The sequence below is a fragment of the Microchirus variegatus genome (assembly GCF_963457635.1).
Source record: "Microchirus variegatus genome assembly, chromosome: 17".
Classification (NCBI taxonomy): domain Eukaryota; kingdom Metazoa; phylum Chordata; class Actinopteri; order Pleuronectiformes; family Soleidae; genus Microchirus; species Microchirus variegatus.
The window spans coordinates 8195271-8209433 of record NC_139818.1 but is presented as its reverse complement, the minus strand read 5'-3'; the positions used below and the strand labels follow the sequence as shown (position 1 = coordinate 8209433).

Here is a 14163-nt window from a genome sequence, read left to right as displayed (position 1 = left end):
CTGGAGATTAGGGATGCACCGATTCCCATTTTTGGGGCCGATTCCCATTTTTCAAGAAGTTTGACCTGCCGATACCGATTTTAGCCGATTCCGATTTAAATTTTTTAAACCACTTTACAGCATACAGAAAGATATATATTTTTGCATATTTTCTTTAATAGAACATTTTAACATAGAAATACAATCAGTTCACATCCAATATCCAACTAAAAATACAAAAACGCATCACTACCTGTTTGTGTAGTTTATTTAAGTTTAAACATATTTGACAACATAGTACCTACACACAAATAAGTAAATGACCTCACTCGTATGGCCGTATATTAAAAATTCATATCATAACGGAAAACGATACGGTATTCGGTGTAAACTGGTATAACGCCCAGCTCTACACTCTGCTACGTGCACGTGTTGCTGATGCTGCGCGATGTGGGTGCATTTGATCGGCTTATTAAAATCCGAATATTTCTGTCTGACCGGCCGGTCACCGATTGCGGCCGATCACTTGAAAATCGACCGGTTTCCGGTCACTGGCCCATTAATCGGTGCATCCCTACTGGAGATGTTTTGTAAAGAAGAATGGTCCAAAATACCTTCCTCCAGACTCCAGACTTCTTGCAGACTTTCTGTAAATCATATTAACTTTATTTCACATCTCAATTATCACTGTGTTCGTCTCCTATATGATATATTTAACTGAAATGTCTTATTCAAAAAACCAATGATTTATAAAGGAAAATCATGAAGATTTACAGGGGTGACCAAACTTTTGCGTACCACTGTATGACTACACAAACGATAACAGAAAAGCCACCCCCCCCCAATAATTTTTTTTAGGTTATTTTATTTCAAGTTTTAAGAGGATATTATGTCCAGTTTTTTCATGTTTTGTGTATGTATTGTTCTGTGTAGCAGTGTAGCTCACAACAATAGTATCTGTGCTTATACAGAGCAGGGTGTGGTTTCACTGACAGCTTACACCAGGAGGGGGTTGTGCTATGTAAATGTGATGGCTCTCAGAAGGTGTAAATCTTTGAGGCTAAAATTCTCCCTAAAGCAGTCAAAAATGATCAGATGTGTTTCACATTGTTGGAAAGCGTAGAATTCACACTTTCAAAATCTGTAAATAACTCCAAATGTCCCAAAGTAGACTTGTGACCGGTTTTGCCATGGCTGGACACTTATGAAACAACAATTTTGTAGTAATCAATATATTGCAAGACACTACTTTAGCGATGTCAGAGTTGTGGCAGCTGAAATGCTACCCTGTGTAGTGCCATTTTCAACAGCTTTGCTGAGGTGTGAGTTCTAAGCATAGTTGTCAAAATGTCAGTTCCTGTTGTAAAGCACTGTTCTGTTTGAAGGTAAGATGATGAATATAATGAAGATGTGCGGGACTTTTAATAAACCTGCAGCTAAATTGATGCTGAAAAATCTTTGTAGAAGGCTGTTGGTTTGTGGTTAAACTGAAGGCAGACTGGTGTTTCCGTTAGGGGTGGTACCTCGCAATACATGATACAACAATTTTGTAGTAATCAATATATTGCAAGACACTCCTTTAGCTACATACGTACATCACAATATCCGTCTAACTCGAAACAAAAACATCTGTCAAAATTAAGTGCATGAAGTCTTTGTATTGACTGTGGATAGGGCATCCCTGTAGATTGGTACAGTTTGGAATTGTAAAGCCTTGGCTAAGGCTTTTGTTTTTCAACTGAGACTCCTTTTACTAGATGTATAAAAGAAAGGGGACAAAAATACAAATGAGGGGCCCCTTATAATTCCCCTCTGGTTCCAGTTCTGTGTTTTCAGAGTTCACATTTAATTTGTTTATTTCCTTTACTAACGTATTAGGTCATGGGCCGAACAGAATTTTTCTTTGACACATGCTTTTAATCGCAGCTTTAGCAATTTGCTAACTGTGTTGTTTAATATTGCATTTTTCATTCAGGAAAGAGTAATTGCTCAGCCCTAGCATTCACTTTGCTTGCTCTAAGGCTAATGTTGTGATTAGGATACAATCTTGAATCTTCCTTTCTCGAAACTTATGCGTTTCTTCAACTGATGCAAAAATCCACTGTTTGTGAGTCAGGGTGTATCCAGCATTCCTGAGTGGTCCTCTTGTGGGCTGCAGGTCAGCCTTTGGCCAGCTGAGGCAACTTTCCGTCATATCTTTGTCTCGTCTTGTTAAACCCTCATGTGGCTCTACTAAGCATTTCCTTTGTCATATACTGAAGAGCAGTCTAATTCTGCTGCTCTTGTGTAAATATCAGTGGGCTGAGTAAGACAAATATCTGTGGACATTAAATATTATTTTTTTTAAAACATTGTGGATGACCGGGGGCAGCGTCAAAAGCGTCATAAAACCATATCTAACTAACAAACACAGACATGCTGCATACCCACAGAACGGTCAGACTCAGCTAAAAGCTCATATAAACCATTCTTATGTTCACGAAACTAGGGATGCACTAATTAATCGGCCAGTGACCGGAACCGGCCGATTTTCACGTGATCGGCCGCAATCGGCGATCGGCCGATCAGACAGTAATATTCCGATTTTAATAAGCCGATCAAATGCACCCGCATCGCGCAGCATCAGCAACACGCGTGCACGCGTCTACACGCACATGTAGTAGAGTGTAGGGCTCGGCGGCATACCGGTTCACACCGAATACCGTTTTTGTTTCGTTATGATATTAACTTTTAATATTCGGCCATACCGGTGTATTTGATTACACAACATCCGCGCTGCAATCGGTGCATCCCTACACGAAACACAGTTAGAACACCAATGGATCAAACCAGCAGGAGCGAAAAAACGTTACAGCGCAAACATTGAAAAGCGGCACCGGAGTGTCAGCGTGATTATGTAAACAAAAAAAAACGCTGGACATCAGAGAATCCACAGATTTTTATCACTCTACGACCAAGATTCACGGATCCAGCCCCAAAATAAGAGCAAAACAACAACTGACTTTGAAGATATGCAAGCAGAAATGTTGTCTTACCTTTGCCGTTTATCAAAACAAGTTATTCCCACTGGAACAAAACCACTTCTAATGAAGGACTACACTTCCCAGCATGCTTTGGGGACAAATCCCGGTCTCATTGATCATTACAGTCCTTTTAACTCGCTAATGAAGTGATTCATACGAATTTGGAGACTGGGGTCTGATTCTACCGGATTAGAGGTTTAAAACGAGCTGTCAATCACCCACATTGACCAAGGTAAGCCAGAGCTATGGTGCTGCGTAACTTAAGACGCTGCAGAGTTTTCGTATTTCTTTTTTTTTTTCCCAAAACAAGTTCTTTTTAGACCAATAGTGACATGTAAATAAACATCAATGGGTTTTAATAATTTGGTCTAAGAAATCTCAAATGGCACAGATGGTGCCAAACGAGAGAACGCCGAGACATCTCTTGACTAAAACCTCTTTGACTTTGCACTGCTCATGTCCATATGTTGTTACATGACCTCCATGCGCTTTTAAGCTCCTACAGCATATTTTAAAGGTGATATTGGATTTAAAATGTGTTCCATGTGCATTTTACTCTGACACAGTGGCATCTACAGTGAAACCTCTGGTGGAATCTCATAAGTGTTATCTTTATTTTCATACCAAGATAATCCACATAGAGCTTGTAACTGCAGAGATTTACTCCATTTAGTTTGGGCATGTCATTTTCGAGCAGGGACTCCAAAAAGAGGGTCAGGGAGGAAGAGGCTTCTTCAGCCATATAGGATTTACTTGGATTTTCTTTCAGATGCTGCATTTAACTCATTTTTCAGCTGCGAGTGAGCAGCTTGGACAGTGTGTGAGATTCTACACACGATCCGTGCAAAAAACCCAAAACAAACAAAGAATTCCTGCCCACCTTCTTAAGGTCAGGCATTGACTAATGCCAATTAACTCATAAATGCTGCCTAACCTACTAATTATAGATCAACATTGCCTAATAATCGTACCTCTTGTTGCTACAACAATGTATTTTCTTTGCTTTGATTTTCCTGACTCCGTGCCTAATGCTAGGGCTGCACATTGAGTCAGTCAGTTATCAATGTGTTGTGCAGATTTTGTCTCACCAAAGAAAAATGTGTTATATGCCCCTCAGCCAAAACCACCATGAATATACTGTATAACAGGCTTTTAAATTGTGTGAACAGAGAGGCACAAGCACTGCTGAGACCTGCATGGACCTGCATGTTCACTGAAGGTCCTGGAAGCTCACCTAACCATTGTAGTTGGTGATTTTGATTTTGGTTGTCCTTGGACATCGTCAAGGCTCCATTGACAGGTTTCACACAGGAAACCCAATGGATATGAGAACATTCAGGGCTACAGCATGTCATCTTGAATGAGAATAAAAGCTTTAAGTTTAGAGTCTATTTGTGTCTCAGCTGCGAAGCTGAGCTCCTATGTGCAGTCTTGCTCCGTGCGAGTACTTGCACAGAGCCAAATAATCTAAATATTCCTCAACAGTTCTTGTGCTGATATCACTAGTTGACATGGTATATTTTCGGAAATCATGGGCTATGATATTGCGCAGATGAACGTTAAGCAAAATGCTGTCAGATTCGAGTGCGTCTTTAGATGCAGTAGTACATGCATGTAAGGGGCAGGATTGAGCAGCTGAACTTTGACAGCTTGTCGGCTCTGAGAGAAGCAAAATGGCATTCGCAAGGCAACATAAAAATAATATATAATTTACTGGATATCGGCAAACACGCCAAGATCCTGCTATGCCAGTAAAACAGTAGGCTAGTCTTCTATGCTTGCACCCTCTACAACTGTTCTTAATTTGCACAATGAAGAAAATGCATATCAACATCTGGTGCGACATAAGTTTGTAAAATAATAAGTTAATTTCACTACAGAAGAGACTAAATGTCACCTGCAATTAGGTCCAGGGAAAAATGTTTTTGATTATCAGGCCCAGGCACTCCTGATATATCCGCATATGGGATATCCGCAATAGCCAATATCGTGCATCCCTGTTCCGTACAACAAAAAATCACTTCACCTGAATCATTTTGGTTTGTGGACAAAACAAGGCATTTGAGAACACCATCATTTTGAAGCTTTGGAAATATCAACTAACATTTTTTTTGACATTTTATGGAACAATTAATCATGAACAGAGTAAACAGTTGTAAAAATAAATCTCATAGTCACAGCCTTGCAACACTCTCTCACAACTCTATTCAAAGTTAGTATAAACTGTTCACTGATTGATGAAGGTGATCCTGAGCTCTTCATCAGTGTGACTTCTCCAAAAATCACCCACTATTTTTTCGTCTAAAAGAATGAGAGATGTTTTGTGATTTTTGGCGTCCAGTGAAGATTAATTTGCAGGATTACGGTAAAAAGGCAAACTGTAAGCTTTTATTCTCTGTAAGCCAGAGAACCACGGATCCTAAAGTCTTCTAGTGCCTGTCTAAAAAACCCCCCCCACAAATATGAAAACCAGTCACAGTGCTGCATAGTTCAGGGTCTCTTTACATGTTTTATGTCTTGAGGATCCATCAACTATACAGCTGAGGCAGTGAAGGGCAAAAGTGAATGTCCAAACATTGCAGGAGTTTGGACTGGACGTAGGTTTGGTTTTGACACTTAACAAAGGACCGCTGCACGTGATAATGATGTGTTTTAAGGGGCCTGCAAAGCTGCAGCTGGAGTCTTGTCACAGAAACTCTCAGTAAGGAAAATATAACCCAGTGATGGTGAGTGAAAAAACACAAGTGAATGATGTGAGAGAGGTTGTGCAAGGAGAGTTTACAGAAGCAAAAGAGGTGAGTGAAATGTGTTTAGTTAACAATCGTGGTTCACATTTTAAAGTGGACCTAGACCGGAAGTTCCAATTAACGCTGTTTTTTAGTGTGTATGCGTCATTACCTTGTTTACGAAGCCCTGAAGTTTCGAAACAAACAGTTCAGCCATTGCTGAGAACGCTGTGTTTTATTGTAATCTCGGGCTCAGCGAGATCTCGGAAAAAAGTTCTAGAGGGGGGAGCTGCGCCTCTGAGAGCGGGTGTGCTGGATATGTCACTTCCGGGTATTAGCCAATCACAAGACAGTTGGGAAGGCTCTACGCTGGCTGGCCAATCATAACACACTGTGAGATTTATGTCTGAAATATCGCGGCTTAGCACAGCGTCAGAAAAGAAGGATTTCTATCGGCTCTTTTACAGCAACTAGGAGGTTTTTGACTATAAAAACAAGTTAATGTATGTAAGTAGACCTCCATAACTAACATATATGTGCAACAGGACCACTCTATGTGAGCTTTAAGATTTTTCTACACAACATTTTATTGTCGTTTCGTCCTTTATTGGAAGAACAATTGGATAATTATCTGATTTCTATCCTCGGACTTTGTAATTTTCATTTTATCTAGAATCAACCAGCTTAATCTGCTGTTGTTAAAAACCTTTTATTTGAATTACTTTGAAGACTGGATTTTGGTAGCTTTGATGTTTTAATGTACATCCTGGGTCTAGTGATCATTTTGTATTGTATTATCATATCTAGAGTTGGTTTAAATGGCGAATAAGTAACAAAAAGTAAGAGAGGGATGTCTAGTATCTTAATCAAATGTGTCTGCATGATGCAGTTGATTAAAATAAATCTAAAAATAAGTGTAGTAGCAGTATTTTAGCAGGCGTAACACCAATGTAAACACTGCAACGTGTACATCAACACTTTTTGTGTAACTTTATTCCTTTTAATAGAAATTAAAACGGAAGGGTTGTTTTAGTGGTGGCATTCATAATGTAATGTGATGGGCATGTGGGGAAACACAAGACCAAATCTGTTAACATTTTGGACAGAAACTCTCCTCCACTTGCATCTCAAGTACGTTTAGAACTGTGCCAGCTGTCAAATCTTGTGAATCTTGTGGTATATTCAGTTGACCTAAAACCAAAATGTTTATTATATAATCACTCACTGTTAATTTAAAAATGTAATCATTACGGAACACTTGCAGGAAGTCTGATGTGGTTTTCCCACTGCCATTACCCATCCTGTCTCAAAAGAGGGTCAAGTAACACTTCCTGATTAATGGAGTTGTATGAAGGATATGGTGCATGGTCAGGAAGTGACAGATCTTCCTCTGTAACAAAACACAAGGTCACAGAACCCTTGCACAGTAATTAGAAACCATGGACTCATGGACTAAACTGTTTGTTTACATGCCCCAGAGCAGCAGGAATGATATGACATTACAAAGCAGAACTCACTTTTGTTTTTCTCGCATTCTGCCCCTCGACATACGGATGCACTAATGCAGTTCATTCTAATGCAAACAAAAAATCTAGGCTTTCCACTCCGAAAACCACCTTCATCATCATGTAGTGCTTCAGGACTTGTCCGTTAGGTCATACATGTTTCTAGAGGTAGATGGATACATCGGGACACTTTTTAAAAAAAAATAATGGACATCACCCTAATAATTAATTAATTGGTTGACTCTCAGAGACCCTTAAAAATGCACTTGTTCTTTTCCGTACTTGGACCCGGAGCATGAGAACAACTCCGGCTGATACTCGCAGGAGAGCGTGTTGCCATTGTGGTTTAAATACATCACAATGAAGACATAAATACTGATTGGAGAGAGATCAGAAACCCATAAATATAGTAAAAGAAATTTCATGCAAGTAAGGCAGTTTTGTTCAGTTCCATTGTATCACTTTGAAGGGGAAAAACTATTCTTTAATGTGTTGCATTATTGCAATACCATACTGTTACTATCACTGCAGAGTCAAACTATACAGTATTTGCTTCACTAGAAAGCAATATCGAATAAAGGGAGGTAACAGCAGTGTTCTAGTGCAAGGGTTCATCACAGTAAGTATCTGTTTGGGCTTTTCAGTGACAATTAATTATATTGCTGTGCCAGTCAGTTACACACTGTTGTATGTTGTATAAAACAATATCACACTAACAACAGCACTAATTTTGCGTGTTTTGAAAGAAATGACCATAAATAGGAAATGACACCTTTGGATGTGTTAATTGCTCGGTACAACAAACAGTCTTGGGTGAGTGCATGTTTGTTGATATTGGTGATGCTTTCTTTTTTAAAAGTATGACTCACATATGTTCCTTTCGTTCCCCTTGTTGCTTAAAATAACAGAGGCAGCTTCCAAACAAAGCAGCCTCGATGTGCTGGGTCTCCATGGATCTTTGACAAACTGTTTAGCTTTCTTTTTATAGGTAATGACCTAGGTGAGTTATGTAAGCTTGCGCACAGTCTTGAAATCAACATCCAAACTCGGCATCTTTTTGCCTTCATAAGGTAATGCCCAGGCATTGAAGTGACATCCAGTTTGAATCTGAATTAGCATTAGTTCTTGCAGAGGAGAATGGCTGTGTGCCAAAGAGAAGTAATGAAACCACATGACCTCCACTGCCATCATTTTTTTTATATCTACATTCTCCTATTTAATGGACTTTACAAGCAAAACAACCCTTATTTTAAAATGCTAAACCAGTACAACTCCTTTTAACATCAATTTTCTTATTGGAATGTGTAACGCCCAAGGGCTTGAGGGTGCAGGATTTCATATTTCAAGCTTTAGTCTCATGATCTCTTAATGGTTTCCTCTCCTAGAATTTGATTTAGGAAAGGAAACAGAATTCTGACTTGGTGGATCAACTGTTCTGACTCAGTATTGGTATGATGCTGGTCAAAATCACCTAATCCTTCTGTGAAAACTGAATTTTTTCTGCAGTTAGAAACAAAGATACTTGGTAGTACATTGCATTTCTGACAAAATTCTCTTCTAGGTTATCGACGATATCTAGTTTAGATGGTTTCTTTTTATATATACATAGTTTTGGGCATACTGAGTGTGATGGACATCTGCATGCTAAGAACACAGTGCAGACATATTTTAGTTGTCTGGCAGAGTTAGAATATATGGTTAAACTAGATTTAAATTCCCTGAAGGGAGTCACTGTGGCCCTGCATTGTATAGCTAAAACTCTTAGGTGAAGGAGGGTGGGCAAAGTCAAGGGAAAGACTGAAACACACACACGTCCCCTGACATATACACTAATTTTTTATTTTATGTTTTAAGTAGAGGTTGAGCTTGAATTCAGTGGTGGTTTCTGCAGCCCAGCAGGTGGTTGGAGGGCCTCACTTGAGATTTGTTAAAGCTTGTCATCATTACAGAAAGGGCTCTCACGTCCAGGGCAGTCTCACCTCTCTTTTCCCCTCTAACCTTGACCCGTTCTTCACTTTCCCTCTTTGTTCTCGTCTCCCTCATAATTAATGCTGTCCAGAAACGGCACCCTATCCTTTTTTTTTTGTATTCCTCCTCATTCCTGACTATAAATGTGAGGGCCAGAGTGCTAACTCTACTCCTGCTCTGTCATTTAATGGTAAATGGGGCTACCTTAAACCCCTACCCCCTCTTGCATAAATATACCTCCCTTTATAGTCATCATAGTCATGTCCTTTTGGCTTTCCTTAGACAGATGGCCCAAAGTACCATAAGCGAACGTGCTGAGAAAAAACATTTACGGAAAAAAGGAACATTTTAGTGTGAAGCGTTCACAACCTGCGCACACTCACAAGTTTCACTGCTGCTGTCAGATGGTGATGCATTTATATGGATGCAGTTTTTAGGGTTTAACTGACCCTCATGTGGTTTTCTGCTCTGTGAATACTCGGCGGGAACAACATGAGCTCAACTCGGCCTCTAAATTTCACATTCTATATTTAAGTTGCTTGCTATTGAACATTAAAATGTTTTTTTTGAAATGGAAGGTTTTACTGAGGTAGACGTGGGAAAGACAGATTATGTTGTTCATAGGCACAGGATACCAGAAGGCTGCATCAGGGGCACACAAGTCTCAGAGTTTCTCAGGCACATTTTATCGTAAATGTAAAATGTTTGGAGGGTACCTCAGGTTTTTGTGCATGTACTGTAACAATGAGGTACTGACGCAAAGCTTACGGTGGGCTCTCCCTCCAAGCTCCTTTTTTCCGAGAACTCTGCTAAGTGGTGAAAACATGGCTGCTAATAAAAGCTAGACCAGTACAGTTCAGTATGGGTTGTGGGCTGTTCCCAATGGCCACATCAGCAAGTTACGTAGCGAGACGATGTACTGGAAGGGAACAACGGCATTGAATGCGACCCAACAGACAACAATGGAGGCCATCCAGCAGCTCTTTTTTTCCTGCTTAGTTTGTGGCTGTTTGTCTCAAGAATACATCAAGCTTTTTATGAGAATAGGCTGCGGGTGTTGAAGGGGAAAAACAGCCAGATTAAAACAGGGTGTGATGTTTTATTGCCCAATCAGCTTACTGTTGTTACCTTACTGTAGAATTTGATCATTTTCTGATGCCCCAAGGGAAGGGTGCCAACAATACAATTGTAGGGGCTGGTTGTTTTGGAACTTTACTTAATGGAAAGTAAAAAAAAAATAATAATCATACCATACTGTGCCAAATCAACACTTATTGATGGATGCAGCAGTAGATCAACAACACAGCTGAGGAGTGGAGCATGCCTAAGGAAGTCGGTACATACAACCAAAAAAAAAACTTTTCTATCCCTTTGTATGTTCATAATGAAAATCCGATATCAACAGATATGTCATCAATCCTGCAGGAAATTCAAGAGAAAGCAAAAAGAAGTTGGTGATCCACTGCTGCCTCCATCAGTACTTTGTGTCTTCAATATTTAAAATCCTTAGTTTGGATTTACACAAGTGACAAACGTTGTCCTTGCAATAATGAAACACTGGATTATGGTGCACAAGAGTGGGTGGTTTTCAAAGCTACACAAACCTCAGTTTCCAGTGTCCCCACTGGCAGCCATTTCACTGAGATCAACCTTACTGGTTGCTCAATGGGGATATGTGCAGTTCAGGCCTGGTCAGCTATGACTGTGTCAGTATTTCATACAACAATAATTTATTTCTCAACGTAGTCAAAGTTGTGCAACATGTTCAAGTTATGTGTCAGTTTCACAATTATCTGTTGAAAACACTTATTCACCACTATGGCTCTTTTACATCTCATCATCCTGAATGGTGTACGTCTGTCAGCTCCATATTTGATGAAATGAATAGAAACATTTTAAAGTTTATGTTGAGAGAACAATGGATGTGACTAATGGCTACTGTGTCCATCAAACCAAACAAGAAAGCAGTATGGGTAGAATGTTTTGTTCCAGTCACACCTTGTAGCAAACTATGTAAAGAACTTTTTTTTTATGATCATAATGTTAGAGAGGTGACTAGACCAGGCATTAAGCCTCAACTAAGGAAGACTGATTTGATGTGCCTTTCTGACTTTCTCTCACTTCCTCCTCCCTCTTTCCAACCAGCTCTGTGTGAGCTAGTGGAATAGAGGTTATACGAGAGTCTCACTGCGGTGGTCGGCTGTCTTTGAGCAGAGCAGACTGACATCATTCTCACAGGGGGGGTGGTGTTTGTTGGAACAGGGAAAAGGCTTGGCTCGGAGCTCTGCAGCAAAACCACTTTCATCGGAAAGCTCCAGTATACACATGTGGTTTAACACAGTTTTAGAGAGCTAGTATTCTGAAATTCTACTCCATAATCATTAGTTGCTAATGATGTCTTCCTTTCTTACTCACAGCACTGGGACGTCTTCGATGGAGTGAGAGATTTCCACAGATGAAAATAATACCAGGTGAAGAAGCCAATTTCAGTCTTACCAACTAAACGGATTTTACCCACATAATGGATGGAGTAGACACCTTGCAGAGCTCAGCACCAGAGACCAAAGCTGAGCGAATTGCCCGCTACAAAGCAGAAAGGAGAAGGGAGCTTGCAGAGCGCTACGGCAACACAGAGGAATACACCTCCAAGTATGTCCGGAGGGACAGGAAAATTGGGGACCCTTCGGAAACAGTGTCTTCAGCCACCAAAGATAATGACTCGGAGCCAACATATAGCAGGAGAGGCCTCAGGAATAAAGTTGACCACACTGAGGATGAGCCCACACAGAATAAAGAGATGTCCACTCACCTCAAAACAGATGCAGTTTCATCCTCTAAATTGGAGACCATCTCCTCCTTTAAGACATCATCCCATTTCAGGTGAGTTTATTCATTTTCTTAAGACTCAGCAACTTTTGCTGAAAATCTTTTTGCTGAATTTAAAAAAAAAAAAAAAAAAAAAGGTATTAAAAGTGTTTCTGATGCTTACCAGCAGTAATCTACATGATTTGAGGACATGGATCACGTGACCCTCCTATACAATGGGCTGGTGTGACCGGGAATCTGATTCACTCCTCTGCAGATGTTTGCTTATTTTAAGCAAGTACGACTAATGAGAAACAACAATGTATGGTTCATTGTTAGCTGTCAAAGAAATGTGATGGGTTGCAACTGAAAAGATCCATGTAGTTGGTGATCACAACGGTCTTTTTTTAACATTTAAATCTTGACAGGCAAACACTAAGATCCAGCAGCATTTTCAATGACTAGAAACATTAGTGTTGTATTGACCGCATTAGTATTGATAGCAGAGTTGTTTCTGTCAATGTAGCTAGATACACATAAGTGGTCCAGACTCGCATCTCAAAAATGGACTGCAGCAGAATCATCATTTATTATTTATATAATCTTGAATTTCAACTCTGATTATAGTGCAGACTCGATGGACTAGTCCTGACTAGCTCATCATACCATTTACATATGAATTTACTGTATCTTCAAGCAGAATGTTCACATTCCCTCAAATTGTAGTTGAAGTAAGTACAGTCTGCTTCTGTCTGGGATAATATTTATTGATTTAGAGACCATGAGTTGTTTAGCCGGCTGCGAGATCACTGTAAAATGGCTTGCTGGCTCCTAATGAGTAAAGAGGAGGCAACACGTTTGAACATTTGTAGAACACATAGTGCTATTTTCTGTTTGAAGTAAACATAGCTGCTAACATTTCCAAAATTGGCCATGTCGTGCCACATTTATTTAGCCATTGCATGCTTTGCAGTGATGACATGAACTGTGCTTGTTTTGGTTCACTTTACAGTCATACGGATTAACAAACAGCTCTAGTCAAGATAACTTTTAGGACCTGTGGCATTCTCTCATGGAGTGTCAAAAAACTACTCTGCTCAGAATTGCACATGGACAGAGTAAAACGTGTCAAGTCGTGGTTTTGGATGTTTGAGCTGTAATCAAGCTGGGGATTCCGCTGTGTGCGTGCTAAGCCAGACTTGTCTCTGCGAAAAAAACATCCTGGGGGAATGACGAGGGGGAGAGAAAAAAATGGGTGAAGAATTGAGCTGGATGGAGTTTTGAGATAAATTCATTGTTTGGGGCCTGTGGGGGTAGGGCAGTAGCAATCTGCCAAGTTTTCTTGCCCTGCAACTAATGAGGCAAGATCTCATAGATAACTATGGACCAATTACTTCATAAGATTGAGAAAGACGTGTCTTGTGTTGCAGTAGATTTTTGAAAACAAAGGAAGTACATGGAGCATGACAAGCTACAACAGATCAGTATGTTGTAAAATTTAATGCGAGTGACTTGAAAATTCTATCTTGCTCGTCATCATACAGTCCTAGTGATTTATTCTTGAAGTGCCACAAGGGGGAGCCTGCATCTTTCAAAGGTCATTACAGGACCTTTTGATTCTTGTTTTAACTTAAACATGTCCACATTGAGTATATATCATGTTTGTTTGTGTTTTTATCAAAAGGTTTAAATTGTGCGCGTTTTATTAACCTTTTAAGAGTTTAATGCAGGTTTTTTTATTTTTCAATATCGTGACTAAGGATTAGCTTGGGCAGGGTCAATGTAACATAATGTTTTTGATAGTTTAGTATGACAATATACTAATATACTTTGTGAATGAGGAGGGATTTAATTATGCTTTGTAGGCAAAAAGTGTAAAAAATACAGGGGGATCTTAGTAACACACACACATTTAATTACAGAGGGCACAAAGATGGGTTTTGACACATTGACGTGTTTGTCTGGCTCGTCTGTCATGTTGGCTACTAATCTGTCAGCTTTGTTTCGAAATTCTCTGCGTGTGTCAAAGTCCAGCTGTGCAGTGTTGTGTGCACATACATTAGTGGGTACTGTATTGCATAAGAAGAAATGTATAGAAGCTGTTATCAGTCAAGTCACTACAAGACATTTACTTGTATTTGATGATTTGTATATTAA

The 14163-nt window shown here is 39.7% G+C and overlaps 1 protein-coding gene across 1 annotated transcript in view; it reads left to right on the top strand.

Annotated features, from left to right (window-relative positions):
• Positions 1-11722: 11722 nt before the first annotated feature.
• The window catches only part of LOC310939417 (supervillin-like), a gene marked incomplete at its 5' end in the record, with an annotated part of 53596 nt that continues 51155 nt past the window's right edge, over positions 11723-14163 (top strand). The window contains one exon of the mRNA XM_083904164.1: positions 11723-12081. Coding sequence (XP_083760290.1) covers positions 11723-12081 — 359 coding nt within the window. The remainder of the gene's footprint in view (positions 12082-14163) is intronic.